A 14486-nucleotide genomic window follows, 5' to 3' on the forward strand; every position below is an offset into this window, starting at 1 on the left:
GTTTAATCCAGGGTCATAAAGATTTAGCCCTACTTTTTCTTCTGAGAGTTCTATAGTTTTAGCTCATACATTTAGGTCTTTGATCTATTTTTAGTTAATTTAATGCATGGTAAGAGGTAGATGTTCAACTTTCTTCTTTTGCATGTGGATATCCACTTGTCCAATCACCTCTTATTGAAAGACTAATCTTTCCCCATTAAATGGTCTTATCACTCTTGTCAAGGTCAAACTCAATTGATTATGGATCTATGGGTTTATTTCTGGACTTTCTAGTCTATCCATTGGTCTGCATGTCTTAGCTGAGCTTTTGATAAATACAGAAGTGAAATGGGTACATTTTGTTTTCTAACAAGTATCTGGAATATAGTTGAACACTGACCTATGCTTCTTACCTATCAGCTGGCATGGGTAGGAGGCTGACATCCTCCTCTGAGAAATGAGGATCTTAAGAAGGACATGCATCTGGAAAGAAGGTGGAACTCCTATCAGCACCAAGAGTCTCCTTAGGACAAAGTGACAAATAAGGCCCAAATTCGAATCCATATAGTGTGGCTTCAAGAATTTGAAGCCTAGTAAATTTTAGGTAGATATAATTCAATACACCCATCTCAGCACCCTCAAATTCATCTGGTAAATATTTATTGAGCCCCTACTCTATGCTGTGCACAATAAAGCAGTTTTAATTTGAAGACTTTTATTCCTGGCATACTTCTGACATAAACCACTTGCAAAGTTACCAAAAATAGTTAAGTTGGTTATATAAAAACTATCAATTTTTGTATAGGTCAAAAACAGTTGAATGGTGGCTCTAGTTTGCAAACAGTCCTTTTCTAGTCCTTTTCTTTGTCGGTAATTAGCTCGTAGACCAACTATCTGTTCAGGCCACTCCCTGGTCAAGGTAATAACACTATCATTTGTGTGATAGAAATGCTTGTCTTTCTGTTCGACTTTGTTGAAGGGGGGAGATCTGACGGATTGCATAAAAATTACCCCAAACAATACCAGATTATTAACAGGCAATATGTAAAGAAGGGGGCAGAGAATAATTTTTCTGGGTCTGGAAACTTTGTCCATCTGTATTTAGAGTCCAAAGCTTTTTTTGCAATATTATATGGTCTGCCAGAGCAACCAAAAATTGATCCCTTTCTTCCTCTTTACTGGTGCCAGAGATCCTATGGCAGCATTGTATTGTTTGTGTCTGGTAATATTTAATCTTGATGATAGCTGGAACAAAGATGGTTTATGCTCACCTCAAGTTCTATCACAGTGTATCACAGTGAACTCAGAAAAACATCCCATACTTTTAAATGAAATTATTCTTTTTTAAGTTGCTTAAAATTGAGACTTCCATTGACATTATAAAAATCAACAACTCTGTTCATCAAAAGACACCATTAAAAGAGAGAAAAGGCAAGCCACAGAGTGGAAAATTGGTATTTTTCAAAACACATTTGCAAAATTCATCTAAAATTTATAAAGAACTTCTGCAAATCAGTAAGAAAAAGACAACCTTTCAAAAGGCTGAAAGACTTGCACTTCACAAAAGAGGCTGGTCAACTGCCCAATGAGCATATAAAATGATATTTAACATCTTCAGTTATCAGGAACATGCAGATTAAAATCATAATGAAATACTACTATCCATCCACCAGAAAGGCTAAAATCCAAAGTGTTGGCTAGGTTGTGGAGCAACTGGAAGTCTCATACACTGTGCATGGGAAAATAAACCAGTACAAGCGCTCCGGAAACTTGTTTTACTGTATTGTTAAAGCCAAAAGTAAATATATGTCCTAAGATCCAACAAGTCTACTCCTGGGCACGTACCCAACAGAAATGCATACATATGTGCACCAAAAGACATGCTCCATAATGTTCATGGAAGTATTGCTTGTAAGAGTCAAAAACTGGAAACAGCTCAAGTGGTCACAACGGTTGAATAAAGTAATAAATTGTGGTATATTCATACAATAGCACACTACACAGAACTGAGAAAGAATGAACTACAGCTAACTTGAAATGACATTAAACCTCACAGATATGTTGAGCAAAAAACTAGACACAAACAAGTACACACAGTGTGGTTCCATTTAAATCAAGTATAAGAACAGTCAAAACGAATCTATGATAAAAGAGATCTGAATAGTGGTTACTTTAGGGAGTGCTTTGCTGGGATGGAGGCTTGAGGGAGTCTTCTTGGGTACTGGAAATATACTATAGGTCAATCTAGATAGTGTTACTTGGATACATACATGTGTAAACATTCATTAGCCATGTATACTTAAGGTTTGTGTACTTTATTGTACTTCAGTTATAATTAAAACTTTTAAAGGTATATTTAAAAAATAAAGTTTTCCAGACACCATCATCTCTTCTGTGAAGTCAGGCAACTGCCCCAACAGACAACTATTCTCTGAAGGGGTATTCTCTGAAGAATTCAACCAAGTAAAATTGGAGATCAAATTGGCTTTATTAAGCTATTCGTGGACATGGCAGCATCCCTTCTAGCAACTAAAAGGCAGCTCCCAGAGGTATACAAACTGGACGGTTTTATAGGAAGAAGGGTAGGGCAAGGGAACTAGTAACAAAAGATAAGACAGGATTATTTTGAGCTGGGACATTTTTGGAAGGGGGTAAGAAAACAGGAAGGTTTTTTTATTATGCAGATTGCTTCTTTATAATGAGGGAATGGAGACGATACACTTTAGTTATATTTGGCTTTTAAAATAATATTTTAAAATTTACAAAAAGAGGAAAGCTAAATGTAATGTGGTGTCCTGGATGGAATCCTGGAATAGAAAAGGACATTAGGGAAAATCAATAAAATCTGGAATAAAGTATGGAGTTTAGTTAATAACTATGTGCCAGTGTGGGTTCATTAGTTGTGAGAAATGTACCATAGTGATGAAAGATGTTAACATAGGGGAAACTAGATGTTAACATAGGGGAAACTAGATGTGGAGTACATGGGAACTCTCAGTATTATCTTTTCTGTAAACCTAAAACTATTATAAAATTTAAAAGTTTATTTAAATTTTTTTTTAAAAAATTGGAGGAAAGAACTTTTACTTCAATCTCAGACAAATCACAACTTTGGCATAAGCCTACTGTATTTCCCTGAAAATAAGACCTAGCTGGACCATCAGCTGCAATGCATCTTTTGGAGCAAAAATTAATATAAGACCCGGTCTTATATTAATACAAGACCGGGTCTTATATTACATTATGTTATATAAGACCCGGTCTTATTTTACTATAAGTAAAATAAGACCGGGTCTTATATTATATTATGTTATATAAGACCCGGTCTTATTTTACTATAAGACCGGGTCTTATATTAATTTTGCTCCGAAAGACACATTAGAGCTGATGGTCCAGCTCGGTCTTATTTTGGGGGAATCACGGTAGTGTTCAGGCCACATGACTGTTACTAAGCATCAACCTTTATCAGATGTCACTCTAATCATAGGTTCTGTAATTTTCAGTAATGGCGGAAAACAAACCATGAAAGTTGAAACTACAAGTCAAAACATGTAAAATCATAAAACATGGAACTGATTAGACAGGAAACTATAGATAAGGTGTTGTGGAAATAGGAAGTCGTTGCAATTTCTTGAGTGAGGAGCTGATGTTGTGAGAACAATGATTTAGGAATTTATTCTATGAGCAGTTTGCAAAATGGATTGAAGTTGGGGAGAAACTGAGGCAGGGGGACCAGCAAAGAGGCAGTAACAGGCATGTGAAATGAAAGTCTCAATTCTAAAACCCTAAAATGAAACTTATGGTACAGGGTTCAAGCAATGTTATTCTTAGTGCTACATACATCCTGTCTTAGGCACCTGGGAACAAGAAAAGCTTATTGTGGAGATGGGTGTATCAGGAGATCTTACCCCGACTCCATCAGGTATTTGAATCACAGAACTGTTTTATGTCCCCTTTTCCCAAGTCCAAGCTCTCCAAGTGCCTTGTCAGGACTGTATCTGACACCTCTGCATGTCCTGCAGCAGCCCCATGCTTGTTTGCTTGTCAAACTTGAGAAAACACTTCTTTTTAGTTGGAAATTATTTCAAACGTACAAAAAAGTTGCAAGAATAAGAACAGAATACTACACAGAAAACCGTAGACTCTTGTTACACCTATTAAATCTCTCTCTCTCTCTCTCTCTCTCTCTCTCTCTCTCTCTCCTGTGTGTGTTTAGCCTTATTACATTTCACAGCGTTTTCTCTAAAGATGATCCCACACTATTTTTTGTTATTGATTACTTCTCATTGTGTCACGTTCCCCTAGGAGAGAAACATTCATTTTCTTGATGTGTTTATTTTTCAGCTGAAGAAAAGGTGACTGGTCCCTTGAGCCTGGAAAAATGAACTCAGAGGAGGCTGTTTATACAAGGTTCTCCCACTCACCAGCTGTTGAGTCTGTACATGAAGAGCAGGATAGTATTACTTCAATGAAAGCATGTAACCACGTTCCCAAACCACTGACAGCCAAGTGGATTTAGTACAATGGGGCTGCCTAATAAATAATTAATCAGAAGCATTTGATACAAATCTGTCTTGCAGCAGTGTCTTCAAATTTACTGTTGTCTCCTTATCTAGCCTCATGTATGCTAAAGTGATCCTTGCTACTTCTCACCGCAGTGCCAGCACTGATCTGAAGGCTGGACCCACAATGGAATTCTCCTCATTTGGGCTGTGTCTGTCCTGTTTGACTGCTATTTATAGGGACAGTGTGGGTTAATAACTACTTGTTGAGTGCCTGTTCCAGGCCAGTCATCAGGCTGGGTACTTTACAAACATTTAATCCTCACAAAAATTCCATGAAGTTGCACTTATTTTCTTCATGTTGCCTCCGAGCAAACAGAAGCTCAAAGGGGTTGTGCGCTATGTATAAGTAAGATCCCACAATTGGCAGAGTCAGGGCTCAAATCGAGGTCTAAATCCAAAGCCCCTCCACTTTAACATGCTGCTTTGTCTATTACTGTTCTAGAGATAACTAGCCCATCACATCATCACTGGTCTTCCTTTCATAAATAGAGGCGGGGATGAGGGTACATGGGAAGTGCCTGAGAGAGAAGGTCAAGGAGGCTTTAGAGTCACCAAAGAATCACAGAATTATTTTCTAAGAAAAATAACACAATGTTCTTTCAGATCAGAAGTTGATTAACTATGGCCGGTGAGTCAAATCAGCCCCCGACCTATTTTTATAAATAAAGTTTTGTGGGAACACAGCCACACCCAATGCTTTATGTATTATCTACGCCTGCTTTCTCTCTACAATGGCAGACCTTTATGGCCTGCAAAGCCTAAAATATTGACTTTCTGGGCCTTTCCAGAAAGTTTGCTGACCCCTGTTTTGGATGACTCAGGAAGAAAGCCAACTGTTTTCATTAAGGCCAATTTATTGTGTGTGTTTTTTTCCAGTTGACTGAAAAACTACTTGAAGATTTGTGATGTTGAGATAATCACCGTATTCTAATGGTGGTAGGGGAAGGGTAGAGAGCTGTAGGGATGTAAGCAGGGAAGGTTAAGGGACGGAGTAGAAGAGAAAGGTCAGGCCCTCTGCATCCCCAGCCAACTCCTCACCCCAGGCTCATGCCACTCATTCCTTCCTTTTCTTCCTGCCAAATCAAGTTTCTTAAAATAGCTCTTTGCTCTTAAACTTGGAAGTGGCTTCCCTTTTACCACATGCTCAAATCCCAACACCCCAGCCTGCAATTTAGAGACCACAGCAATCTGACCCCTACTAACCTTTCTTTCCACCTCCCCTTTTTTCTTCTCTTTTTTGTAACCATGAGGAAGTCATGACGAATTTGAGTTTACATTTCAAAGCCATTTTCCTTGTCTTTCACTTTTACCTAAGCAGAAAAGCAGACATATAATATCTGTAGGTCATGGATTTCATAACAGAAAACCAGGTTGGGCTTTCAAATAGGATGCCACTTCACCTAAGGTAAAAGTTATAAACAAAAGAAAACTTTATAAATATATGAGTTACTTTTCTGTACTAGACATTGTCCAATTGTATTTAGAAAATAAGTTCTAAGGTTTTGTTTCATTTTTAGATTGTCATATCAAAAGCTTTCTCCCACATTGCCATGTATTTTTCATCAAGATAATTTTTCATGGCTGCAGAATTTTCATCTTTTATAAGTTGCAAAGCTTTCTTAATATCTCCCTGGCATTTGGCCATTGAAGGTTGCTATTTCCATTCGTTTCTTCTCCTATATCCATTCCCTGGAGTTGTGCTCAACCCCACCTTTGCTCAGGCTGTTAAGAGATCATGTCTTCCTTTCTTGTCTGCTTAAGTCCTACCCTTCCACTGTAAGTCCTTTCCCCTTCAAACTCCTATTGCTAGGGAAATTTTCAAACTGACCCTCAAAATGAGGGATGGATTTCAAGAGACTTATTTCCCTAGGAAGTGCTGATGTACTAGAGAGCCATCTGAACCTGACAGCAATGACATTGCAGTACCAAAGGGCTCACAAACATCCTCGTTTCCTGGTGATGTACTCAGTAGAATGACTTATTTTAGAAAATAATAATAGATAGCTAACATATTATGTACTTTCTACATATCAGGCATCATTCTAAGCACTTTATATACACTGTCATTTATCTTTATGACAACCCTTTCAAATGGGTGCTGTTAATACTTTCATTTTACAAATAAGAAAATTGAGGTACAGAGATATTAAGGCAACGTAGTTGTTAAGACTTGATATTTGAATTCAGACGGTCTGGGATGGGAGTCTGGGTGCTTCGCCAGTGAAATAGAGGTGCAGTGAATTCACTATGGTCTTTTATCTCCCTAGTTTCAATCACCCAGTCTCAATCCGGCCCACATCATTTTCAGAGTGTATGCAGAGGAGAGGGGATGCTGAGTAATGTTCTTGCTGGGAACAGAGAGGCTGTTCCTCTGTGTTGGAGAGACCTGGCTGAAGGCCAGCATCCTTTCACAATGGGATCGACAGGCAGACACATTTGCTTTGTCCTTGGTCATTCTCTGACCAAGAGGCATTTCCAGAGCAAGGCAGGATGTGATGGAAACACCTGTGTCTTCCAGACCTCACTCATTTCAGTGTCCCCAGTGCCTAGCATAAAACAGGCCATCATACATGGAGAAAGTATTGTGACATGGTAATATCACAATTGCTATAGCCTAGTTAAATGCCCCTCTCATGCCCTCTCCCAGGAAGGAGTGGGGCCTCTTGCAATGATCATATGAGAGTGAGTTTGGGAAGAAGAGATTCAGAGCACATTCCAGAGGTGTGTATAATTGCAAAGCTGAGTCAGAAAGGGAATGAATAGTTATTGGCCTCTAGTTTGAAGAATGATAGAACATCAGTGTTCAAAAAGGTGTTAAAATTATCATTGCCAGCTACCTTCCAGTGCCTGATTCCGCTAGGATAGCTCTGCCAAGCAAATGCCCAGCCCCCTACTTGGATACCTCCACTGATGGTGACCTCACTACGAAACAAAGTTCATTCCAGTTTTGTATGGATGGCTCTGTTAGAAAGTTGGACTTTTGTTGAGGGGAAATCTATCTTTCTGTAGCTTCCATCCATTGGGTCTAATTCTATAATACCTGTGGGATGCTAGAGAACACGTCAGCTCCCTTTTCCACACAACAGCCCTAGAGAGATTTGAAGTATGCCACATCCTCCCTGAATTTTTTCCTCTCCAGGCTAAATACTCATAGGTGCTTTAATTGTGTCTCTTCTCACATGGTTTCCAGGCCCTTTGTCAGGTTTGTGTGTACTGACTACTCATTTTGCTTAGAGCTCTCCAAGTATGGAGCTAGCCCACCCCACAGAGCTCCAGCTCACATCAGAGCAGAACCATCCTCTCCCTGCTATGAGAAATTAAGTGTCTATCATAAGTTTCTAGGATCAGAAATTAGTATTCTGTGGTCCCAGGGGTTCCAGCAGTTTTGAGTGACTTTGTTTTTAGGCAGAAGAAGGCAGGAAAAAAAGAATTAGGTTTCTGTGGTTGGGAAGAGATGATAATCGCTAATATTTTTTGAATGCTTATTATATGCTAGACACTGTGCTAAACACTTAACATGAATTATCTCATTTAATTCACTCAGCACCCCTTGTAGGTGGTACTGTTATGACACCTATTTCACAGCTGAAGAAACTGAGGCTTAGAGAAGCTCAGGGTTCCTCCGGACTAGGTGGTGTGTGCCAAGACTCAGGCCAGATATTAGTAACAGGGAGCAGCAGGTGGAGATTTGGGGCTTCAAAAAAGAGCAGTATCAGGGCAGTGATGGTGCTTCAGAAAAGCCAGGTATATCAGGGAAAGGGGGAGTTAGGGGTGAGCTCAGAACTTCTAAGGCCCCAAAGATTGAAAGGGAGAAAGCCACACAAGGGTGGCACAGAAGGATATGATGTGCAGGGGAGTAATAATAGTAACAGTTACCGTTTGCTAAATGGGTACGAAACCAGAAGCTTTGCATACGTAATCTCCCTTAATCCTCACAACCCTAACTGGGAATCACTATTATGATTGCTATGTTACACATGAGGAAATTAAGGCTTATTGAGGTTAAATGACTCTGAAGGCTGCACAAGGTAAGCCACAGGGTCAGGATTTAAATTCAGGCCACTGACTCCAGGCCTGTGGCCCTCTACCTAAAGGGGAAGACTGTTGGCAACACTTAAGGGAAGGAAGGTTCTCTTCCAAGAGATGGGGGAACCCCAGAATTTATGAGGGATCTCGGGCTGCAGGCAATGCTTGGCAAGAGAGGACAGGGAACCTGGCTCTGGAAGACACAATTTTGTCAGACTGTTTACATCAGCAGTGTCAACCCTGAGGCTATCCTAACATCCTAGTAGCAGAAACCTAAGAGGTGAAATGTCACCTGTTTTTATGCCTCCCTAGCTCCTTTCATCCTTTTTACAAAATGTAAGCAATGTGCTTTCTCTTAGTTCAATGATCCTTAAGCTTTAGTGTGCATTAGAATAACCTGGAGGTCGTGTTAAAATACATTACACCCCACTCCCAGAGTTTCTGATTTAGTACATCTGAGGATGAAGCCTGAGAATTTGCACTTCTAACAAGTTACCAGGTGGTGCTGACGCAGCTGGCCCTGGGAATACATTTGAGAATGCTTTAGTTTATTAGTAAGGCTACTTTTGCAAATTTCTAAACTGACTTGGCTGGGAAAAGGTAAGTACAGAAAAAGCAAAGGACTTGCCTTTAAGCCAGAAGCACCAGGAATGGGTTGGTGGGTGCAGACTTAGTGAGTTACTCCAACTAGGTGAGTGACTGTGGCGGGAGAGCCTGTATGTGCTGGGGAAGATAAAAGTCACAACCAGAGGAGACTAGCTATTCCTGGATAGGAAGGAGGGGAAGCAGAAGGCTCCAGTGACCTGGTCAAGGGAGCCAGAGTGGCCATAGTGACAGAGACCTGGTGAGGGCAGAAGTCAAATGGGGTAGACCTCTTGTCAAACGCTGCAGGCTTCTGGCTGGGCTGCAGGGAAAAACAGGAGATGGAGAGGGCAAGCAGCCAGGAGTGAGCTCCTTGGGACTGTGGCCTGTGACAGAATCTGGTGATCACATTTCATCTGTGACTCACTGTCTCCAAAGCCTCTTTCTGCCTGTGGTTATGCCCATCAGTCACAAAGTGCCCAGGAGTTGCCCTCTGACAGTAGCAGGTAAAGTCCTTGGAGCAAGAGAACTGAAGACAGCTCTAAATGCTATTTCTTCCCCTTAGTGGTGGGTCCCACAGTGGCAGGCAGGGCCAAAGTTGGGGAGGTCGCAGTCAGGTGGTTTGACCTTTGATGTTCTCCAGTTCCTGGAGCTCCATTTCTCCCTCGTGGGAAACTGACTCAGCTGCAGTCTGTGCACAGTGCAGAGAATGGCCTTTGTGGTTGCAAAAGTGGGCTCGTGGCTGGGTGTCCGGCTGCTCTCACTGCTCCTTGGCGTATTAGAACAGCTTGGATGGGAGGCTCCTTTTCCTTGGTACCAAGAGATGGACCATCTCTTTGCAAGACTGCATGACATTAGTCCTTTCAGCTGCAGGAGCAAATCATACTCATAGGCCCTCCCTGGACCCTGGCCTTCAAGCACTACCCACCTAGCTTGAGCCAAGTTCCTGTTTTCCCTTTTTGTGACCTTCATCCTGTTTCTTATACATATCGGTCCAGTTAACGGAGGATTTGTTGAGTGCATACTAGATGGCAGGCCCTCAAGGAAATCACAGTATAGTCAAGGAGACCCATGTACAGCAATAATTACAGCCTTGTAGGATAAATGCTGTTCCTTAAACATAAAGCTCTTGCCTTCTTAGGACCTTTGTATTTGCTGTTCCTTCCATCTAGAATGCTCTTCCCCAGATCTTTGGGTGAGGTCACTTCACTCAGGTAACTTCTGAAAGAGCCCTTCCCTGACTATCCTATGGAAAATAAGCCCTCACAATTCTGAGTCCATTACCATATGATTTTTCTTTAGGGCACCTCTAACCATCTCTCATTAATTAATTATCTATCTATCTATTTATTTATTTTTCGGTCAACCTCCCATACCAGATTGTAAGCTCTGCAAGAGAGCTGGGCCTTGTCACTGCTGAATTCTCAGTTCATAGAACTGGTACCTAGTAGGTACTCAATATGTAGTTCCCTTTTGTTCATTCATCGTAAGTGATTGCCCAGTTGAACTCTTCTGAGCCTCACTAGAGTCAATGAAATGGAGGATGAGGCCTGTCTGGTTGGGGAAGAACATTTTCAAGCCTATCTTTCTACAGTCTGCACTGTCCCTCCATTCCAGACTGAAGGTGTTCTAGCTCCCCACGAATTACTATAATATACTGAGCTTTAAGTAGGTACCGGGCCCTTCAAATACGTTATTTAATCCTTACAATGCTCTGCGAAGTCAGCATCATTTCTCTTTGTTTTACCTAAGATGGAACAGGCTCAGGGAGAGTGACTCGCTCAAAATCACAGATAGCGACGTGTCCGGGGGGGGGGGGGGGGGGGGCTCTCTGGGAAAGAAAGGTCTACCAGACTCCACAGTCTACCCACCTTTCTGCCAAGTTCCTACAGGCCTTGGCCATCACATCTCCACCCTAGCCCTTTCCTTCTCACGGGACAGCTGGGCCTAGGCTAGCCTGGTTGGTCCTCCACCTGCTTCAGATGCCTGCAGGATGGAGAGGGGGCTCATCTATCTCCACCGCCAGTTTTCCTTCCTGCGCCCTTCCCATGGGCCGGGCTGCTGGAGGCCCAGTGGTCCATTCCAAGGCCTGCAGCGATCGCGCGCGCCGGAGGAGGGAGACTGGGGGGGAGGAAGGAGAAGCTCCTTAAAGGACCCGCGCGCACTCTCTCCTGCCTGCGGTTCCCTCCCGGCGCCCAGCACCCAGCGCGGGCCAGTCCCCGCGACGCGCATGCGCGGGCCGCCCTTTCACCCTGGCAACCGAGGCGCGACGAGGGCGCGCGCGCGGGCTGGGCGCGGAGCGGGCGGGGCCGGGCGGCGCCGGTGCGGGCTGTGGCTCGGGCGGCGGCGGCCCAGGAAGCGGCGGCCGCGGGTAGCGGTCTTGGCCTGTCGGACCTCCTTCGCCATCGCACGCGGTTCTTCGACGCGGTTTCGGGCCCAGCGGACTTAGCCCCTGGCCATGGACTCCCAGAAAGTAAGCGGGGTGGGGGGCGCGGGCCCGCGGGGGCCGGGAGCAGGGTGGGCGGGGCGGCCCGGCCGGCGTGGGGGCTTGGCGCGCGGGCCCGGTGGGGCCCGGCTGGGCTGCGACCCCCGAGGGCGAGGCCCCCCGGCCGTTCTCCCCGGAGGGAGAGAAGGGGCGCCCGCGGGGCAGTGGGGACCGCGCCTGGTGACCCAGGCTGGCCTGTGCGCTGCACTTGGTCCTGGGCCCGGGCTCCTGGGGGGAAACAGGGAGGGGTTCCCAGTGGTTGATCGTGTCCTGCAGCTCTCTAGGCCCCCCTTGATTCTCGCAGCCTCCCAGATGCCACTGAGGGTTTATCCCTTCCCAGCAGAGGAGGACACTGAGGCACCTGGGGTCTCCCTGCTGACGCCGAAGCTGATGCTCTTTCCAACGCCCTGTCTCCGCCTAGGACTCTTGGCACCGTGCGTGCTTCTTTAGGTCGGGAACCAAATCTCCTTAGTACCACCCCTGCCTGCCCACCCCCGCTTCTCTAGTATAAGCGGGTCTCAGTGTTTAGTGTTGATTAAATCGTGGGGAAAGAGTTGTCAGGCCAGCGGTTCCACCCTGACTAGTAGTGTGTGGCTAGTTACAGTTACCTTAGTGGTGATCGTGGCGTGTTTTATACTTTCCGAACCAGTTAAGGAGAGGATATACAGAACTAGCCGTTTCAGTTAAGAAGAACAACAAAAACAAGTTCGAGAACATAGCCAATGTTTTCAATACAATTAGAAGTGAGTTATTAATATTCAGCCATCATCCCTATGCAGACATCAACCACTCTGTTCTCTTTGTTAGATTATAGTAACTGAAATATAGTACAGTAAGGAAGCAAGTGTTATTAATAATGTAGCAGGGAAAAATAAGGGCATATCCAAGAGGGCATTCTTTTCTATTATTAGACAGAAAGCACTGGAAAGACTTACTAGAACAATGTTTTCTGTACTTTTGCCTGGATTCACCTCCTTGAGGAACGCTGGGGGCGTGAGAGAAGAGTGTTATGATACATTGACTATTACAGAATTTAACAAAAGTGCAGGTGATTTCATTGTATGCGTGCATCTTGAAACTCAGTTGGGTCTACTCAATTTTTATTTCTGTGACTATTAGTAAGACATTTTTAAAAAACTACCTTTTGTGTTTTGAAAAGACGTTTAAAACATCTCTGCCTAAATTTGTAAAACATTTCACAGCTTATTTAACTTTTTAGATAAAAGTCATATGATACCTGAATGGTGTTTGTTCAGGGCAAATGAAAGGGCAAAGTTTTGGAGTCCAGAAACTTGGGTTCCATTCCGCTGTTTACTGGCTCTGTGATATGGAGTAAAGCACTTAACTGTGATTAATCTATTTCCCTATCTATGCAGTGGAAGTAAGAATATTTTATAGAGTTATTGTAAAAATCAGGTAAATAGTTACAAAAACAGTGTTATTAAAGTTTACAAAGTGCTAAAATACTCTATGCGCTGTAAAATATAATTTTTAAAAGTATTTTAATATGGATCAGCTTGTATTGCAAAGGCATGCATTATCCCTCACTTTAATGAGGATTTAAGGAGGTTGTGACTCCTTCAAGGTTATATCACTAGCCATAGGCTAAATAAGATTTGAACTTACTTGTTCTCATTCCAAATGATGTATTTGAGTACCTATATGTACCATGTGTGGTTTCTTCAGAGGTAGCAAAGAAATAACTCTTCTTTCTTACTGCCATTAATGTAGCTTATTTGCGATAACTTTGAGAAGCAACTTCACAATATTAGAAAATGTGTTGAATTTCACTGGGGGTATCAAATAATATTTCTAATTAAAAAAAAAACCTTCATTTTGTTTTATATCTTAAAACGAGTATCTGGTGTTAATGCTTATCACCGTGAACTATAATCATGAATACTGCAGAATCAATTATATACCTCAAGTAATAATGAACTAAACACTGGATATTTATTTCTCTTTAAATAGGACAGTAAGTAGTACATCCTTGGCATGATTTTTCTTTCCTACTATGGACTGTTAAAGTGAAAAGGGGAGCAGGAATGGTATCTTAGTGTAAGGAAAATAGTTAGGTACTGTAAGTGGCAAAGGGTGACAATGGCTTGAATATATACACCTGTTTGTAAGGCATTGGGATTTGGGCTTTAAATTATTAAGAGGATGGCTTTGGAGCCTGTTCTCCAGTCCTACAATTTATCAGTTAACTGAGCTTGGATAATTTGCTGTGTGTGTCTCCATTTCCTCATCTATAGAGATAATAATTATACTTATCTCAAAGGGTTATTGTGAGAATCATGTTAATTTTTAAAAATCAGTTGGTGCACACATGAGTACTATCTGTTAGCTGTTGTTACTAATTTCATAATTCCAACTTCAAAATAACGCTTCTTTTTTTTGTTAATTTGTGTAACTATTTTTCTAACCCAGTCTCGCCAATTTTTTTTAACCTTTGTCCTTAATATGAAAGTATGTTTTCTGTTTTTAATGTATGTAAGAAATGATTTCAAATGGTGGTGCCAAAGAAGAGTTGTTAAATCCTAGTTGAAAGAAGATTGGAAGTTCTGGCTCATGCAATCAGACAATAGAGGTTCAGTTAACTGGACAGTCTTACAGAAGCTTGATGGTGGCTAGTCAGCAAATGGATTAGCTTGACCAGCTGCTTTTTTTGTCCGTGAAAATAACTTGGACTTCAGTGTTGTGTTAGCAACAGATGCTTTGTTTGAGTAGAGGAAGAAAATATAATTGCCTTGGGTATGTAAGGCATACTGTTGGATACAGAGAACCACAGTATTATCTCCCAGAAATAAACAGAGGGATTTTGTTTATATCAAGTTTCTGGGACACTT

The 14486-nt window shown here is 42.3% G+C and overlaps 2 protein-coding genes across 11 annotated transcripts in view; both read left to right on the forward strand.

The window, feature by feature from the left end:
- The window catches only part of SLC44A1 (solute carrier family 44 member 1), a 177501-nt gene extending 172109 nt beyond the window's left edge, over positions 1 to 5392 (forward strand). Inside the window, exon 16 of the mRNA XM_081066246.1 lies at positions 4324 to 5392. Coding sequence (XP_080922372.1) covers positions 4324 to 4338 — 15 coding nt within the window. The 3' untranslated portion in view covers positions 4339 to 5392. The remainder of the gene's footprint in view (positions 1 to 4323) is intronic.
- Positions 5393 to 11448: 6056 nt separating this feature from the next.
- The window catches only part of FSD1L (fibronectin type III and SPRY domain containing 1 like), a 63127-nt gene continuing 60089 nt past the window's right edge, over positions 11449 to 14486 (forward strand). For 6 of the 10 annotated variants that reach the window (XM_081066247.1, XM_081066253.1, XM_081066251.1 and 3 more), the window contains exon 1: positions 11449 to 11625. In XM_081066247.1, the coding sequence (XP_080922373.1) occupies positions 11611 to 11625 (15 nt within the window). In that variant the 5' untranslated portion in view covers positions 11449 to 11610. Of the gene's footprint in view, positions 11626 to 11941; positions 12088 to 14486 lie in introns of all 10 variants that reach the window. The other 4 variants (XM_081066254.1, XM_081066256.1, XM_081066257.1 and 1 more) reach the window with 3 other exon arrangements.

This window comes from Rhinolophus hipposideros (genome assembly GCF_964194185.1).
Source record: "Rhinolophus hipposideros genome assembly, chromosome: 11".
In the NCBI taxonomy this organism is placed as follows: Eukaryota; Metazoa; Chordata; class Mammalia; order Chiroptera; family Rhinolophidae; genus Rhinolophus; species Rhinolophus hipposideros.